This window comes from Diadema antillarum, unplaced genomic scaffold, assembly GCF_040938485.1.
Source record: "Diadema antillarum isolate AM-2024a unplaced genomic scaffold, OU_Dant_1.0 seq00000973_RagTag, whole genome shotgun sequence".
Classification (NCBI taxonomy): domain Eukaryota; kingdom Metazoa; phylum Echinodermata; class Echinoidea; order Diadematoida; family Diadematidae; genus Diadema; species Diadema antillarum.
The window spans coordinates 1,086,893-1,101,121 of record NW_027271815.1 but is presented as its reverse complement, the minus strand read 5'-3'; the positions used below and the strand labels follow the sequence as shown (position 1 = coordinate 1,101,121).

At 38.9% G+C, this 14,229-nt stretch overlaps 1 protein-coding gene across 1 annotated transcript in view; it reads left to right on the top strand.

Annotated features, from left to right (window-relative positions):
- LOC139742010 (chromobox protein homolog 7-like) overlaps nt 1-8,102 on the top strand; it is a 73,116-nt gene extending 65,014 nt beyond the window's left edge. The window contains exon 5 of the mRNA XM_071652573.1: nt 4,901-8,102. Within this exon, the coding sequence (XP_071508674.1) occupies nt 4,901-5,590 (690 nt within the window). The 3' untranslated portion in view covers nt 5,591-8,102. The remainder of the gene's footprint in view (nt 1-4,900) is intronic.
- The last annotated feature ends 6,127 nt before the right edge of the window (nt 8,103-14,229 follow it).

Genomic DNA, 14,229 nt, shown 5'->3' with positions numbered 1-14,229 from the left:
GTACTAGTAGTTATAACTGCGATAGTAATTGTTTATCAGAGATGTTTGGGAGGCAGCTTTCACCCCAGATGATTATTGTACGGAGAAGATCTATTGAATTCTAAATGAACCAAAAGGAAACACCCTCGACAGGGTCCCAATACCGTACACCATGCATAGAGAGCAATAGAGAGTAAACATTATCCTTTATAGGGCAGAGATTGTGACATTTTAAATGTCCTTCTCACCCCCACTTTAAAGGGATGGTGTAGTTTTGGTTGATGTAGGGGATTCAGAGTTTGACTTCTTGTGAGATTATTGGAAACCTCTTCTGAAATATAAAAGAGCATACAATATTCTAAGCCTGAAAGAGGAGTCGAAAGTTTAGTTGATGAAAATCGGTTTTGAAATGGCTTAGATATCCTAAAACAAAGTAAAACAAAGTGGTCCTATCAAAATAGGGGTCCCATGCACATTTTACTAGAACCTCTTTCTTTTTGAATATCTCGACCATTTCAAAACCAATTTTCATCATAAAACACTTTGAATTCCTCTTAAAATTGTATGCTGTGTAATATTTCATATACATGCACTGTTTCTATTGTCTCACAAAAAGTTCAAACCTGAATCCCAATCCCAACCATAGCTATACCATCCCTTTAACTATAATCACTGTTAACATCATTATTTTCTGTCATTACTGTTGTTATTTCAACCAGTAGTAGTAGCAGCAGCAGTAGTAGTAGTAGTTGAAATAGTTGAAGTATAGCTGGAAGATGAGACCGGCCCACCACCCTGAGTAGTATGCTGTAGGTGTTGGTTGTTGACGATAGGCAAGAGATGACAGTGTGAATCAAGCGGCCGTCTGAACCCGCGGGAAACGGTCATTTCGCCGGATGAGCAGCGTGTGCCATCGACAGAAGCAATTACAAAGTCTCATTTTATCCCGCTCGCAAGATATTGAGTGTCGTCAGCCATGTTAGCTGGAGTGACACTTCATTCGGTCGGGAAGGGGCGGGTTTGCGAGGGAATGGACTTGAATGAATCTGTTCCTTGTCTTTTTAAGAGCAACACGGAATTGCATTTTTTTTTCTCAGTTAGTCTATTCTTCTTGCGCTGGCTATGTAACAGAGAATGATATGACATTGAGGATGTCTCGATTTAAGTTACAAAACACTTCAAATTGTCAAGTGTCTCTTTATACAGTTCTGCGCGATCAGAATTACGAGGTTGCAGTTTTGAAGACTCTTATTGCTCATTAAGGGGATATTTCCCTTGCTCGTTTAACGAGACTCTTTGAGAGATTCTGTTCTTGTTTTGTCTTTTAGTGAATTCTAGTTCGATATGAAAAGGATTCATGTGGGGTTTCATTCTTACAAAGAAAATGCTGCCACAGTTAACACATACACTGTATAACTTCCTGTCGTATACTGATCTCGTCAGAGCATTTTTGTGACTGGAAGACAAATTGAATAATTTTAGAGATTATAAAGAATGTCAGGAGCGACAATATACTTGCCACGTTGACCTTCTCCGGACCAAATAGCAGTCATAGCACTGACATCTCATACAGTATACTGTAGTTGTCAATGGTACTGTCAGAGGTAATGAGCGCGTGAAGTGAGGCGCAGTGATTTGGTTCGACAACAGCTTTAACAAAATATGGGAATTTTTCTCCTGCGAGTCCTGGCAGAAAACGTTTGAACACAGGTTGGATGCGATTATATTGTTATGTTCCGTGATGATTACAAGTAACCCACTCTTTACTAGTGGTATATAGTGGTGATTTCATTGGAGCTGCCGCATGCGGAAATGGGGGTGAATTTGACCGAGATAATCTTGTCGAGATTTTCTCATGAATCACATATTTCATTGTTGCTGTCTTGTTTGATTGTGTGAAATTCAATGACGGCACATTCAGCAATGAATTGCTGAATATTGTGATGTTATCTCTCAGATGTGTACAAAGGTGTTCTCTCCGCTTTCGGGCGTGACACAATTCGGTATCGCATCAATTACCCCTTTAAAAAAGAAAAAGAAAAATGAAAAAAGAAAAAGAAAATGAAAAATGTTTACTCGACACCCACTTCAACCACGCTCAATGGCTTCAATGTTGCAATTGTCACATCACGTGTGTCAACCCATTTCTCAAACAAGCACAGAGAGAGGGGAAAAAGCCGAGTTTGCCGCATTTTAGCCTGATGCTTGCGAGGTACTCGTGTTGACTTTGCATCAGGTGTGTGAATCAAGAGAAAATATTGACATTATTCGGGCGGGTCGAAACAGAACTGTGCAAGCGAGCCGTGAAAACAAGAGAAAAAACAACAGCAACGACATTCCCAATCGTACACCTCGCCACTGCCACTACGCCCGACAAAACATAAACAACCTTACATCATGCCTATTGATGACACTCGACCGATCAAGAAAAAGCTGTGTAGAGTAGAAAATGTTAACTCTGCTGCTTGAATGCTATTCCAATTTTAGCCTTTCAGAGGAAGAAGAAAGACCTGGTTTCAGCAACTGTAGTGGTCGTGTTTCTGCAAGAGACTTGTCAGTCCACTATTGCTGAGATTTTTAATCTGTGTTTTCCTCCCTATCTCTCTAAACTCATCAAAATCAGGCATTGCTTGCGATTATAACTCCATTTAATGCCAATATTTTGTTTGTTTATTGATTTGTTTGTTTGTTTGCTTGCTTGTTTGTTTGTTTTTTGCTGGGATTGGGGGAGCAGAGATGCTGGGGCTGAGTAAGGAAAGTTCTCCACGAGGCTGACTAACCTTCAAGCCTTATCATTGTGTACATCTGAATGTGTCAATAGTTCTTGTCGAGATGTTTGTGAATGCCAGTCTATTCCACTTCGGGTTGTTGAATTGTAAAGAAAAAAAAAACTAATAGAGGGAAGGGGGGGGGAGATCAAAAAAGAAGGGGAGGGAAAAATAAACTTCAAGTGTGCAGAGAGAGGGGGGACCAAAAAAAAAAGAGATTTCCAGTGTACAAAGAGATAGAGATACGTGAGGACAACGACATTGACAAAAACCGCTGCGAAATGGATGGATTGGGACAAATTGGCAATATTCGTCCACTAGATGGCGCCGTTTGGTAATTGGTTGGCTCCGTGTCCTTTATTAACGTAACAATCCACGTGACAGAGTTGCATCCTTCTCTCTCACTCACATGTCGGGACATGATAACGACTTGATAATGATCCCACAAATTGTAAACGAGGACTCTGTCCTCTACGCTTGCTCTCAACTCGCACAGCGCCCTGAATGATCCACTATGCCGCCTCACCTCTATCGCACCCGACAGAGTATGTAGAAGGTTCAATGACTTCAAAATACCAGTGCGGCTGCGCCCGAAATGAGAAAGAAACTCCCACAGGTTGCATGACTGACAGTCTGTTATTTAACCCTTTATGTGCCAGGGACTTTGGACAGTGGGTACAACGTGATGGGGTTTTATGTGCCAATCAGCACTCTGAGCACACAAGAGGGTAAAGGACGGTGTTCAGCCGCGTGTTCACGCTCTGTTTAACACTTCACACGTCTCAAAGAATATCGGCTGTTCTATTTCAGTCCGACCTATTGAAATTATTTCTGTTTTCTAATCGGTGTTTATTACAATTCATATCATTTTTGTACATCTTAAAAGCGGTAACGGCCCATGTTGTGCAAACTTAGACTTGCAGGCAGTACGTATAGGGCACGTGGTGTGAATATCGTTTAAACAAAATTGTTGTCGTTTCCAATTCATACTACTTGGACTCTCTTTCTGGTAAAGCTGTAAAATGGCAGTAATCCTAAAGGTCACGTTTTATATCTATTGCCGTATTTTTTTTTCTCACTATTTTGATGGTAACGCATGTAGCCTACATACCATCAGATATAGGTTCATTTACTAGCCTTTATTTTTTTTATACTATTTTGTATGGTGATAGTGCTTCCAGTCCAATGTCACTTCTGAACTGCATGAGAGTATATCCAGCAGTGTGTCCAAATTTCTCATCCGACGCTTGGAAAATTGTGCTTTAAAATGCGTCGATATTTCGTGTGCCAATTTCTACTGAATGTAGAGAGGTCTACGACTGTTTCAAATTATTAGGACTTGTGCCTAAACATTCACGACAGAATACGTCTTTGATTGAGTACAAACATGTACATCTCTGGATGGTTACATTCTTGAACAAGACTGGCAAGTTGATGAACATTAAAATACCATAACACGCTGCATCGTAACTTCCGTGGTTCTAAGTTCTGTTTTGTCGTTCGAGCTTTACGTATTGTATGAGGTTCCATAGGATTCTGTCTTCAATAGCTGACAATGCTTGCTTGGCTCTCCTCCGTGGCTATTTTCCAAATTCATTAACGAGTTATGAATACTCCGGGACCACGCATGGTCTTAACTTTGATTAGCCATATTGTCTACCGATATGTGATGACGTCTCCGTTGTCCGTTGTCCAGTTTATCAAACACTTCAACCTTTACGTCAGAGAAAGTGAAAAAAACCTAACATCACATGGAAACCATGGCGTCCTTGTGAATGCGTAGTCATATTACTTTGATATCATCTTTATGATCCTCTGTTGTATAATCACCGCCATTGTACTATGTGAATATTATGTGAATAGCACGGACCTCTCCCTCCCCCCCCCCCCCAATTGTGTTTACCTCAGAGCGCAGGTTTGTGCTTCGTACGCGTATACAATCAATTCTTTTCTGTTACCCTACCGAAGAAAATCACGAGGCTTGCATAATAAATCAAACCCACATAAAATGCATGATCTGCACCCTCTGAATGTTCCTTTGATCCGACACATTTGCTTTCATTCACAGAGTCAAGTAGGCCTACTGTTCCTAACTCGTGTGTTGACTCTTGAGTTTATTCGTTTGTTCCTTCTTCTTCTTTCTTCCTGTGCAGGAGCTGAAGTCGTGGAGAAAAACGAGTAGCAACGACCTGGTGGCCAAGGCACACAAGGATCGTCTCTTGACGGAACTCACGCAGATCCAGAACCAGGAACAAGCTGTGACCAAAGCGAAAACTATAGAGGAGCAGGACTTTACCAAGGCGCTGCCGGACAATGGACCGAACCCAACACGCATGTCCAGCGCTCCCGCAGTAGTAGAGAAGACTCAAGTGAAGGACAGCAATGGGAACTACCCGCTGATGTCCAACCGCGAGCACGATTTGAGGATCCTGAAGAAACCAAAGTCGCTGTTCCTCAGAGATCACCAGAACGAGAGTATTCAGAGCGAGCCAAAGTTTGGCAACTGTCGCGACGCCAATTCACCACTCGCCGGCAGCCTGCCGTCGCCCTGTGCCGCCACTCCGACGTCGGCGTCACTCCCTACCACACCCAGCGACGAGGGCGCTCGCAATATGATGGCGTCCCCCACGCCACCAGTAGGCAGCCTGAAGCAGGGCAAGTTTGCTCTGCTGCGAAAGTACCGCAGTTCGGTAGAGGAAAACCTGCACGTGACCGTGACTGACGTCACAGTCGGGAATGTGACAGTTGCTATCAGGGAAGGCAACACACCGGCGGGATTCTTTCGGGAATGCGAGTCGCCTTCGTCCGTATCGGGGCACAGTAGCGGTTGGTGCAGTTCGTAGTCCCGCTGAGACAATGGCGTAAAGCGTCTGATGATCTACCTAAAACCTGATGAGGTTCGTGATCTGATTGTTCACGGAAATACGTGCGCGACTGCATTGTGGATAACAGGCAGAAAACTGCAACAGTTTTACTTTTAAAGAGCTAGTTCGTCGAGAAATGTACTGCATCCTCATCTTGAACCCTTTCTCGGCACACTTTCTTCTAGAACTTGTCAAAAAAAGACAGAGAAAAGTAAAAATGGCTCTGAAAAGCGAAGACCGAACATTTTGGGGATGATCGGTTGAAAGATGAAGAACGTAATGCAGAAAGAGGGAGCTAGAATGAAGCATTATCGACTGTAAAGAAGGCTAGCTTGAGTCGTTCCCCCTGACGTATGCATTCTTGCATGGAGCGAGCTCTGGCATATTAGGGATGTGGGAATGGGTTCCCTCGAGTTGTTAAAATGTTACAAAGAAGGGTCCGAACTTTTTCTCGAGACTGTCTGGTTTGCTATGTCTTTTGGTTCAGTCTCGCGGTTCCAATGCCCGTACTGTGGAGGCATGGAAAGATAGACACGTGAACGGCAGAGGTAGTTTTTATGCAAGCGTATTCATGGATGGGACGTGTGTATTGTTGAGTGGATTTGGCAAAACGATTTGTCGTACACCAGGCACGTCGGTCTACTATCGAAATGATCTCATATTTTCGTAGTGCGCACTATTCGTACACGTGTCTTGTCTGATATTCATTTTTTGATCGGGATGATAAATGACTGTTAATTCGTATAACCCAACGCACAACTATACGGTTATAGGTCTGTCTAAAATGTCAGTTGTTTTACTGTGCCATCGAGATTTTACCATCGAGACTTTACTTAGCCTCCCGTGCCTCGTAGGGTAGAAGGATAGATAGAAAGCCTTCCATTTTTTGGAGTTAACTTTAACAGTAAGTTGTCTTTCCATTTAAGTAATGTTTGTTGTGTGAAAGATTGATTAAAGCTGTAATCATTTGTCATGTGTGTTCGTTCACTGATGTTAAACGTATTTTTGAACTTATGTTTTCCTTGTAGTAGTGTGTTTTCATTCGCCTTTTTAATTTGTCGACGGTGTTGGAATGACCTGCAATGGTTTGTGAGGAAACTATTCTTGTACGATTCACACGACTGAGATGATAAAGAAAATAATCATTTGATGAATCTGGACATGATTCATTTAAGAAGTGGCATTGCTCCTTGTTATTGCATTGTTTTATGTTTTTGTACTGAAATAGAATACTATCATACCATCCGATGTACTCCGAAATGGATGGCAACAACCCAAAAGTAAGCATGAGAGTCTTGTGCTCGTTACATTTTACTGTTTCTCAAGAAGACAGCAACCCGTAACATTCTTACTTCATCTGTGTTCGAGGTGTACATACGGTATTTTTAATACGATCCATGCATTCCAAATGTTGGAAGAAACAAGCTTGTTATTGATGTTGGTAATGTTGTCAGTGTCCATCTCTTTTAAACAAGGCGGTTAGCTGTAGACTGACCTTACTAAATTCCCCTCGCCTCTACCTTGACAGTACTTTGAGCGACTTTACAGGCGAGTAGATGAACGCACTCATTTTGTGCTAGTTTGATGTTAATGGCAGCTGTTTCAGCATGACTCTCTATGAAATGTTTACAAGAAGAAAGGGGCAAAACTTGAAGGATACGTTTGACGAAAAAAAAAAAACACACGACTGAACGTAGAAGTGCCTTTGCAATGACAGACGGAAGAGAAAATTAAGCGATGGACGGAATAACTGTTGTGATAAAGTGATAATGTTGTGATGAAGCAGATACCCTGTTTATTTTCTGTTCTTTTTGTTTGCTGGAATGATACATTTTTATATCTATTCCTTTTGTTTCCTTTATTGTTTGTTACCATGAATCACGAATTAAAGAAGTGGGCGGTTTCTCATCTGGCATGATAAAAGTGAGCCTCGGAACAGCAATATTTGATTGTACAGAATTGAGAATGTTTTGGTATAGAGCCGTTGGGAAATGACTTACCGTGTGATCATCTGCGCAGAAAGAAAGCTTCCTTGTTGATCGTTCAGCAGTCGAACCCGTATGTACATAGAAAGGAGAAAGCTGAAAGGTACACATTTTTTTACGTACGAGATATATTTTTAAGAGACTGTACATACGTGGAGGCAATTTTGTAAGTGCAAAATATTGTAAGCGGCAGATGTAAAATGAAATGCAAAAATGTGATGATGTGTTTCGCGGAAGGCTAATTCGTTTGCGGCAAGAAATAGTGAAAGTTAGCGGTGTGAGGGTGGCAGTATATTTACATATGATGTGTAAATAAAACATGTTGTATGAATTGGCATGACCTGTCCGGAGGCCATGGAAGTAATGCCATACTTGTTGTTTTTTTTTTTTTGTCGAGAAACAATTACCATTGTCTGAAGAGAGAGATTTTAGTGTATAAACTGTATAAGAACAACTTGCGTCTCTCTCGTTTTGTTGATTCAACCATGTACAGTTCTCACAACTCTTGCGTACAAAAAAAGGAAAAAGATGAATAAATTTTGTTCTATTATGAAAAAAAGCAAAGTCTGTCTAGACTGTCATGATCTGCCCTTTTGCACTTGTTGAATCGTTGGCACCCTGATTGCTTATCCTGTATGTTACAAGAGATGTAAGCATTTGTTTTTTAATTGCCGATCTAGATATGATTTACAAAATTCAACATGGAATTAAAGCTACGTCCTAAATTGCCCTCATATGTGGACCAGGTGAAGCGTGAACACACTTAGATTGTGGCAATTATAGATGTCTTCGACAAATGAATGCTTGAAAGCTCAGCAAATGCTTTTGAAAGTTGTTAGCCGTTTGCACAGGCTGAGGTGCGGTGATCCACCAGTAATCAGGAGGCACATAATTCAGGCTTGCAATAGCTCAACAGAATGTTTCAATTGTTCTCCCGCCTTTTGTCTACCCCGACTTGTATCAGGCGGCGAGCAAGGCGTCTATGAAAATAATTCTAGTAATGGTTGGTTAACTTGGAAAGCATTACCCAAGAAACATGGCATGCTAGCCTCTCTGAGAATGTGCATGCTGGTGTGCGCGCACACACGGAAACACACACACACATACACACATAATTACATGCTCGCGTGCATTATATATATATATATATATATATATATATATATATATATATATATATATAGAGAGAGAGAGAGAGAGGTGGAAGTGTTCACATCACAAATGCTACCTGCGACAGAGGTTGACATCTATTGAGCTATGAACATACGATCCCTCTCTACTGGGTATCATGCTTTGTGACAGAAATTTCATTTCAGATGTTTTTAGCATAATAATTATAGTTGACACAGAATTATACACATTTTTTAATCTGTTTTACAAAGGAAATAACGATTCTTTGGTCGTATCTAAATAGCATAATATGGCTCTATAGTGAAAATTTGATCATATATATATGTGATCGGATCCTACCAGGCAAGAACATAGATGCCGCTCCAGAGGCAGGCAAAAGCATAACTTGGGTAAACAATATGGCAGTGTGGACAAAATATGCATGATAAACAGATTAAAGCTCAAGAGCTCTCATAACACATTGATCTTTGTGGATGATAGACTAGATTATTCTTCCTTGAGATATATCGCACTAATATTTTTCTCCCTGCCATGGCACTGCACCTGTGTGCGTAAGTGTGTCTGTGTGTTTGGGTGTGTGTGTGTGTGTGTGTGTGTGTGTGTGTGTGTGTGGCCGTGTGTGTGTGACCGTGTGTTCTGCTATTAGGCCCTAATGGGAAACTGGAAAAGCAGCACCAAAGCGAACGACTTTTTTTTTTACGGAAGACACGGAGAAAAAAAAATGGAATTTTGAAGTTTGAAGGGGAATTCCGGACCTTTAGGAAGGTAGTTTGAGAAGAAAGAGTAAAGCTCTATAAGCACGACGGTAAAGATTTAAATCAAAATCGAGTAAAATTCAGGGAATTACGTCGTGAACTTGTAAATTAACTTTCACTAATGTCTCCAAAAGCGTTCTGGGACAGTTGATACGAATACTCACATGAGTAAGTTTATGACAATATTATCTCATAATTTGATGTTAATCGTGTACGAAAAAAAAATGAAACATTGAATATAGAACATAATGTTATTCCTGGCTGAATTTGAAACACTGACCTGTCAGGTATATTCGGTTTGGAGCAAAGTTGTCTTGGAAAAAAAAAATCACGATTCTGTGTACAAACTATATGGCAAGTTGGGAGGCGATGGCATAATCAGCTCACTTATTTACACTCATAATATTGTCACGACTGTTCAAAAACTGCTTTGGGAAAATAAGCGAAATTCACAATATTATTTTACAACTTCCTTATTGATCAAAATTTCAGTGTTTTACTAGTGTTAATGTAATGAAATTTCCCTCTTTATTATCAGACTGACTTCATAAGTGGTCCAGAATTTTTTTTTTACATTTTCCACAAAACAATCATATCAATCGCAATACATACGCAAATTCAATAATAATGAAAATGCTATCTCTTCACTAACCTCACTCTGACCTGCACAAAGATTTTCACACGTTTTATATTTACTGAAATGAATAAGAAATGCGCGTCATTTGCATCAAATTGTTATTTTGTTGTTAAGTAAGCTTTACCTGGCAATGATAACTTTTGAGAGAATCGACGTCATAGTTTGCGTATTATCGTCCAAAATTATGATTTTTCATAATTTTTTTTCTGTGTATATATGATTCATTTGTGAAAAAAATACACACTACTCAAACTTTAAATCCATAATTAGTTTCGCATTGTATGCCCGATTGTAGTGACATTTCTAGCATTCCGTTTGTTTTTGTCTTTATTCTGTTTATTTACGATAGAATGCGGAGTGGTATTGCAGTTAAAACTCTGACATAACTTCAAAGTTCGCTGTTAAAGGACAAGTTCACCTTCATAAACATAAGGATTGAGAGAATGTAGCAATATTAGTAGAACACATCATTGAAAGTTTGAGGAAAATCAGACAATCCGTTCAAAAGTTATGAATTTTTGAAGTTTTTGTGCAGTACCCGCTGGATGAGAAGACTACTGCAGTGTATGAATAACTTAGATGTCACATGCGTACAACAATATAAGGAAAATATAAGGAGAATTTCACAAAATTCCATCTTTTGAAAAAAGTACACATTCCCCTGACTCGTTACCGACAAATGTTATGGGTAATATTATTCCCCCTGCCTTTAGAAAGAGGCAAGTCAAGTGCTCTTTTATTATGCGAAAAAAGTGAAAATATGTTGAATTTTCTTTTACATTTTCTTTATACTGTTGTACGCATATGACTCACAAGCTGTAGTAGTCTCCTCATCCAGCTGTTCTAATACAAAAATTAAAAAAAATTCATAACTTTTGCATCGATTGTCCAATTTTCATCAAACTTTCACTGATGTGTTCTACTAATATGGTTGCATTTTCTCAATCCTTATGTTTATGAAGGTGAACTTGTCCTTTAATGAGGGTGGGCTTTTCCAGTGGTAAACATAATAACATTCAAACGTAGCTTGATAATCGTTTCCATTGAATTTAATTCATTCATTTCCACACACATACACACACGCGCGCACACACACACACACACACACACACACTCACACACTCACATATATATATATATATATATATATATATATATATAATCATTTGACATTTGTACAGGGCAAAAGTGCGGGGGGCCAAATGAATCAGAAAAGGGTTGTTTGCAAAGGGCCCCATTTAGCATTATATAATTATCATGGTCACACGCGCATGAACTACGCAATTTAAGGGTACTGTTTACTATAGTGCATGTGCAGTGTTTTTACAAATGTTCGAGACATCACATTTGATGCATATGTGTAGGTCAGTTGTATCACAAAGCATCCTACCATGTAAACATAATTATTGCAATAAAGCCTACAATATAAGGAGATATCACTATTTTTCTCCATAAACCATAACTGAAGACGGTTTAGTCTAGAAACATTTTTGTTATAACTATTGCTCATATTTTGTATATTCAACAATACTTACATTAATTATACCGATTCGAATTTTTACATCGGTTGTTTCTATCCCTAACTCACATTTTAGATCTATTTTGAAGCATTAAAACTGGGTTTTTGTTTCATCTGGTAATGTCTTTTTCATTTAAATGCATTGCCGTACAAAGAGACAGGAGGGCAGACAAAGAGAGGGAAAGAATGCCTTGAGGTGTGGAAGTATATGATGAAGGTTCAATCTTGTGAATATTATTCATTTTTGTACATTTGACGAGATCGTTTTGGCATTTTCATTTTTCTTTTCTTCAAATCATTAATCAAAGAAAGGTTATTCAAAACAAAAGTTCCTTGATAAAATGGTGCAGCTTTAAATATTTCGGTTCGTACATGGTAAACGTGGGTGCAATGATACTCAATCCTGATTCTTAATTGTGTTCGTGTGCACAGAAGAATTCAGTTAAAGTAATTTCGAAGTGATATTTTGAATATTACCATCAAAATAACTATACATTTAAATACCTGTTCGTAAACTTACAATGTTTGAATGGATAGTATCTCCATTCGGGAAAACATGAAACAAGATGTGTTAGTTATCATTATTATTTTCTCTTTTTGGGGGGTGGGGGTTGTTGTTGTTGTTGTTGTTGTTGTTTTGTTTTGTTTTGTTTATGTGCTTACCATGTACTCTTAGATTTTACATATGTGTATCGAATTGTGAATCATGTGCTATAATATTGCCAACCATTACATAAAATCAGAAATATGTTAATTAGACGATGACGTCATTGCCTCTCAGGATTTCCCTTTGGCTTGTAGATATAGAAATCATGGAAGCCACGCTTTAGGTCAACATCCCTCAAACTTGGCATAATTACTGAGTTATTCAACTCTACCTTTTTTCTTTTTTCTTTTTGTATGTGGAGCTTGACTCTGATTTCGTTTTATTCGATTTTTACTTCATACAGAGAAAATACATTTTGAAATGGTCCATGTGTTATTCTTATCCGAAGATGCCATTATCTTTTTTGATTAATTTTCTGATTACGTTTAAGAGTTATGATCTAGCTGTACATAAATAGATTTTGGCTGATACGGTACTCACATATTACGTATTAAGTGATCATGTTTTATACGCTCTGCGTTTCAAGAGACCACCATTTTCGATAGATATGGTAATTTTTCAGTCAAAATTGCAAAGCATACATTACTATTCTTACTATTCTAGTTATTCGCACATATCCATATACTCTATGATCCACACTGTATTGTGTATCTTTTACAAATTGATAAAACAATACGATTTGTGTAATGTATGCTTTGTATTCAGTTTTACCCTATTGTTGGATAGAAATAGATTACAATCAAATTGCATTGAATTCGATTCAATTTAATTCAATTTGATTGGTTTTCTTAATTTGATTTCAGTGACAACACGACGATTCAAGTTTCCCTTTTAACTGTTCATTTTGTACTTCATTGTTTGTGACATTTGTTGTTGGTTTGATTTAACTACATTTATCGAAATGCAGCTTGATGACTCAAAGTGCATTATTCCCTGTGATGGGGAAAAAATGAGAGGAACTGTACAGAGAAGAAGCACCTCTACCTTTTAACATCGTCGAGTCGTTCTCTGAGAGACCTATCGGAGAAGTGAGGCGGACCTACTGATTAAACACAATGAGGCGTGACTAACACCCCTCGTCAGCAAGGGTTTTCTACATCTCAACGTTCAGGGAATTCGACCGGTCTGAGACGATTTCACAGTTTTACCATCAGACATTATACGGACTACCCCCAGAGACGGTCGCCTGCTCTTTCGGGGAGCTGTCATTGGTTTCTGCTGTTCCTTCCAAGCAAATAAAGATAAGACATTTGTGCATTGGTTTTCGACTGGCAGTTACACGTTTTACTTTAGATCTACAGCGAAGACCGAATTTATATTCTAGTGCATTATGATGACGTCTAAAGTACCCATTACATTGTATAATTTATTATTTGACCTCAATCTTCTACAGCTCCCTCGATATCCATTAAATGTTATTTCGGAGCACTGTCAGTTCGCTTTCACAAGAGAAATATTACGTGGGCACATGTAAGCACATTCAAGCTGCAAATAAGTGTAGCTGCCAAAGACTTCGTGTCCTCTCTTCTTCTTCTTCTTCTTCTTCTTCTCCTCCTCCTTCTTCTTCTTCTTCCTGTTCTTGTTCTTCTTCTTGTTCTTCTTCTCTTGTTCTACCTCCCTTCATCCTAGCATTATCTTCGCATTGTCTACATTACGCTAAAAACTCAGTCGCAGCAATTCAAACTGATCGAGTCAAGAAGGTAAATGTTGCATGACGACATGGCATTTAAAACTATGTCCCACGTGAGTTCGTACATATATTATTTACAAATGGCATTACAGCCTATATACGATCTTTCTAGTAGAGAGCAGATAACATATAAGCGGCGATTCACAAGTGAGCTGCTTTCACACATTCAGAATGTAATGTTTCACTCTACTTAAAGGTTCAGTGTACCTTTGGGAGCAGTGATTTAAAATATATTCAGGATTTCACATTTAATGATTATGAGTATAGGTCTGTTGTACCATAAAACATCCTACC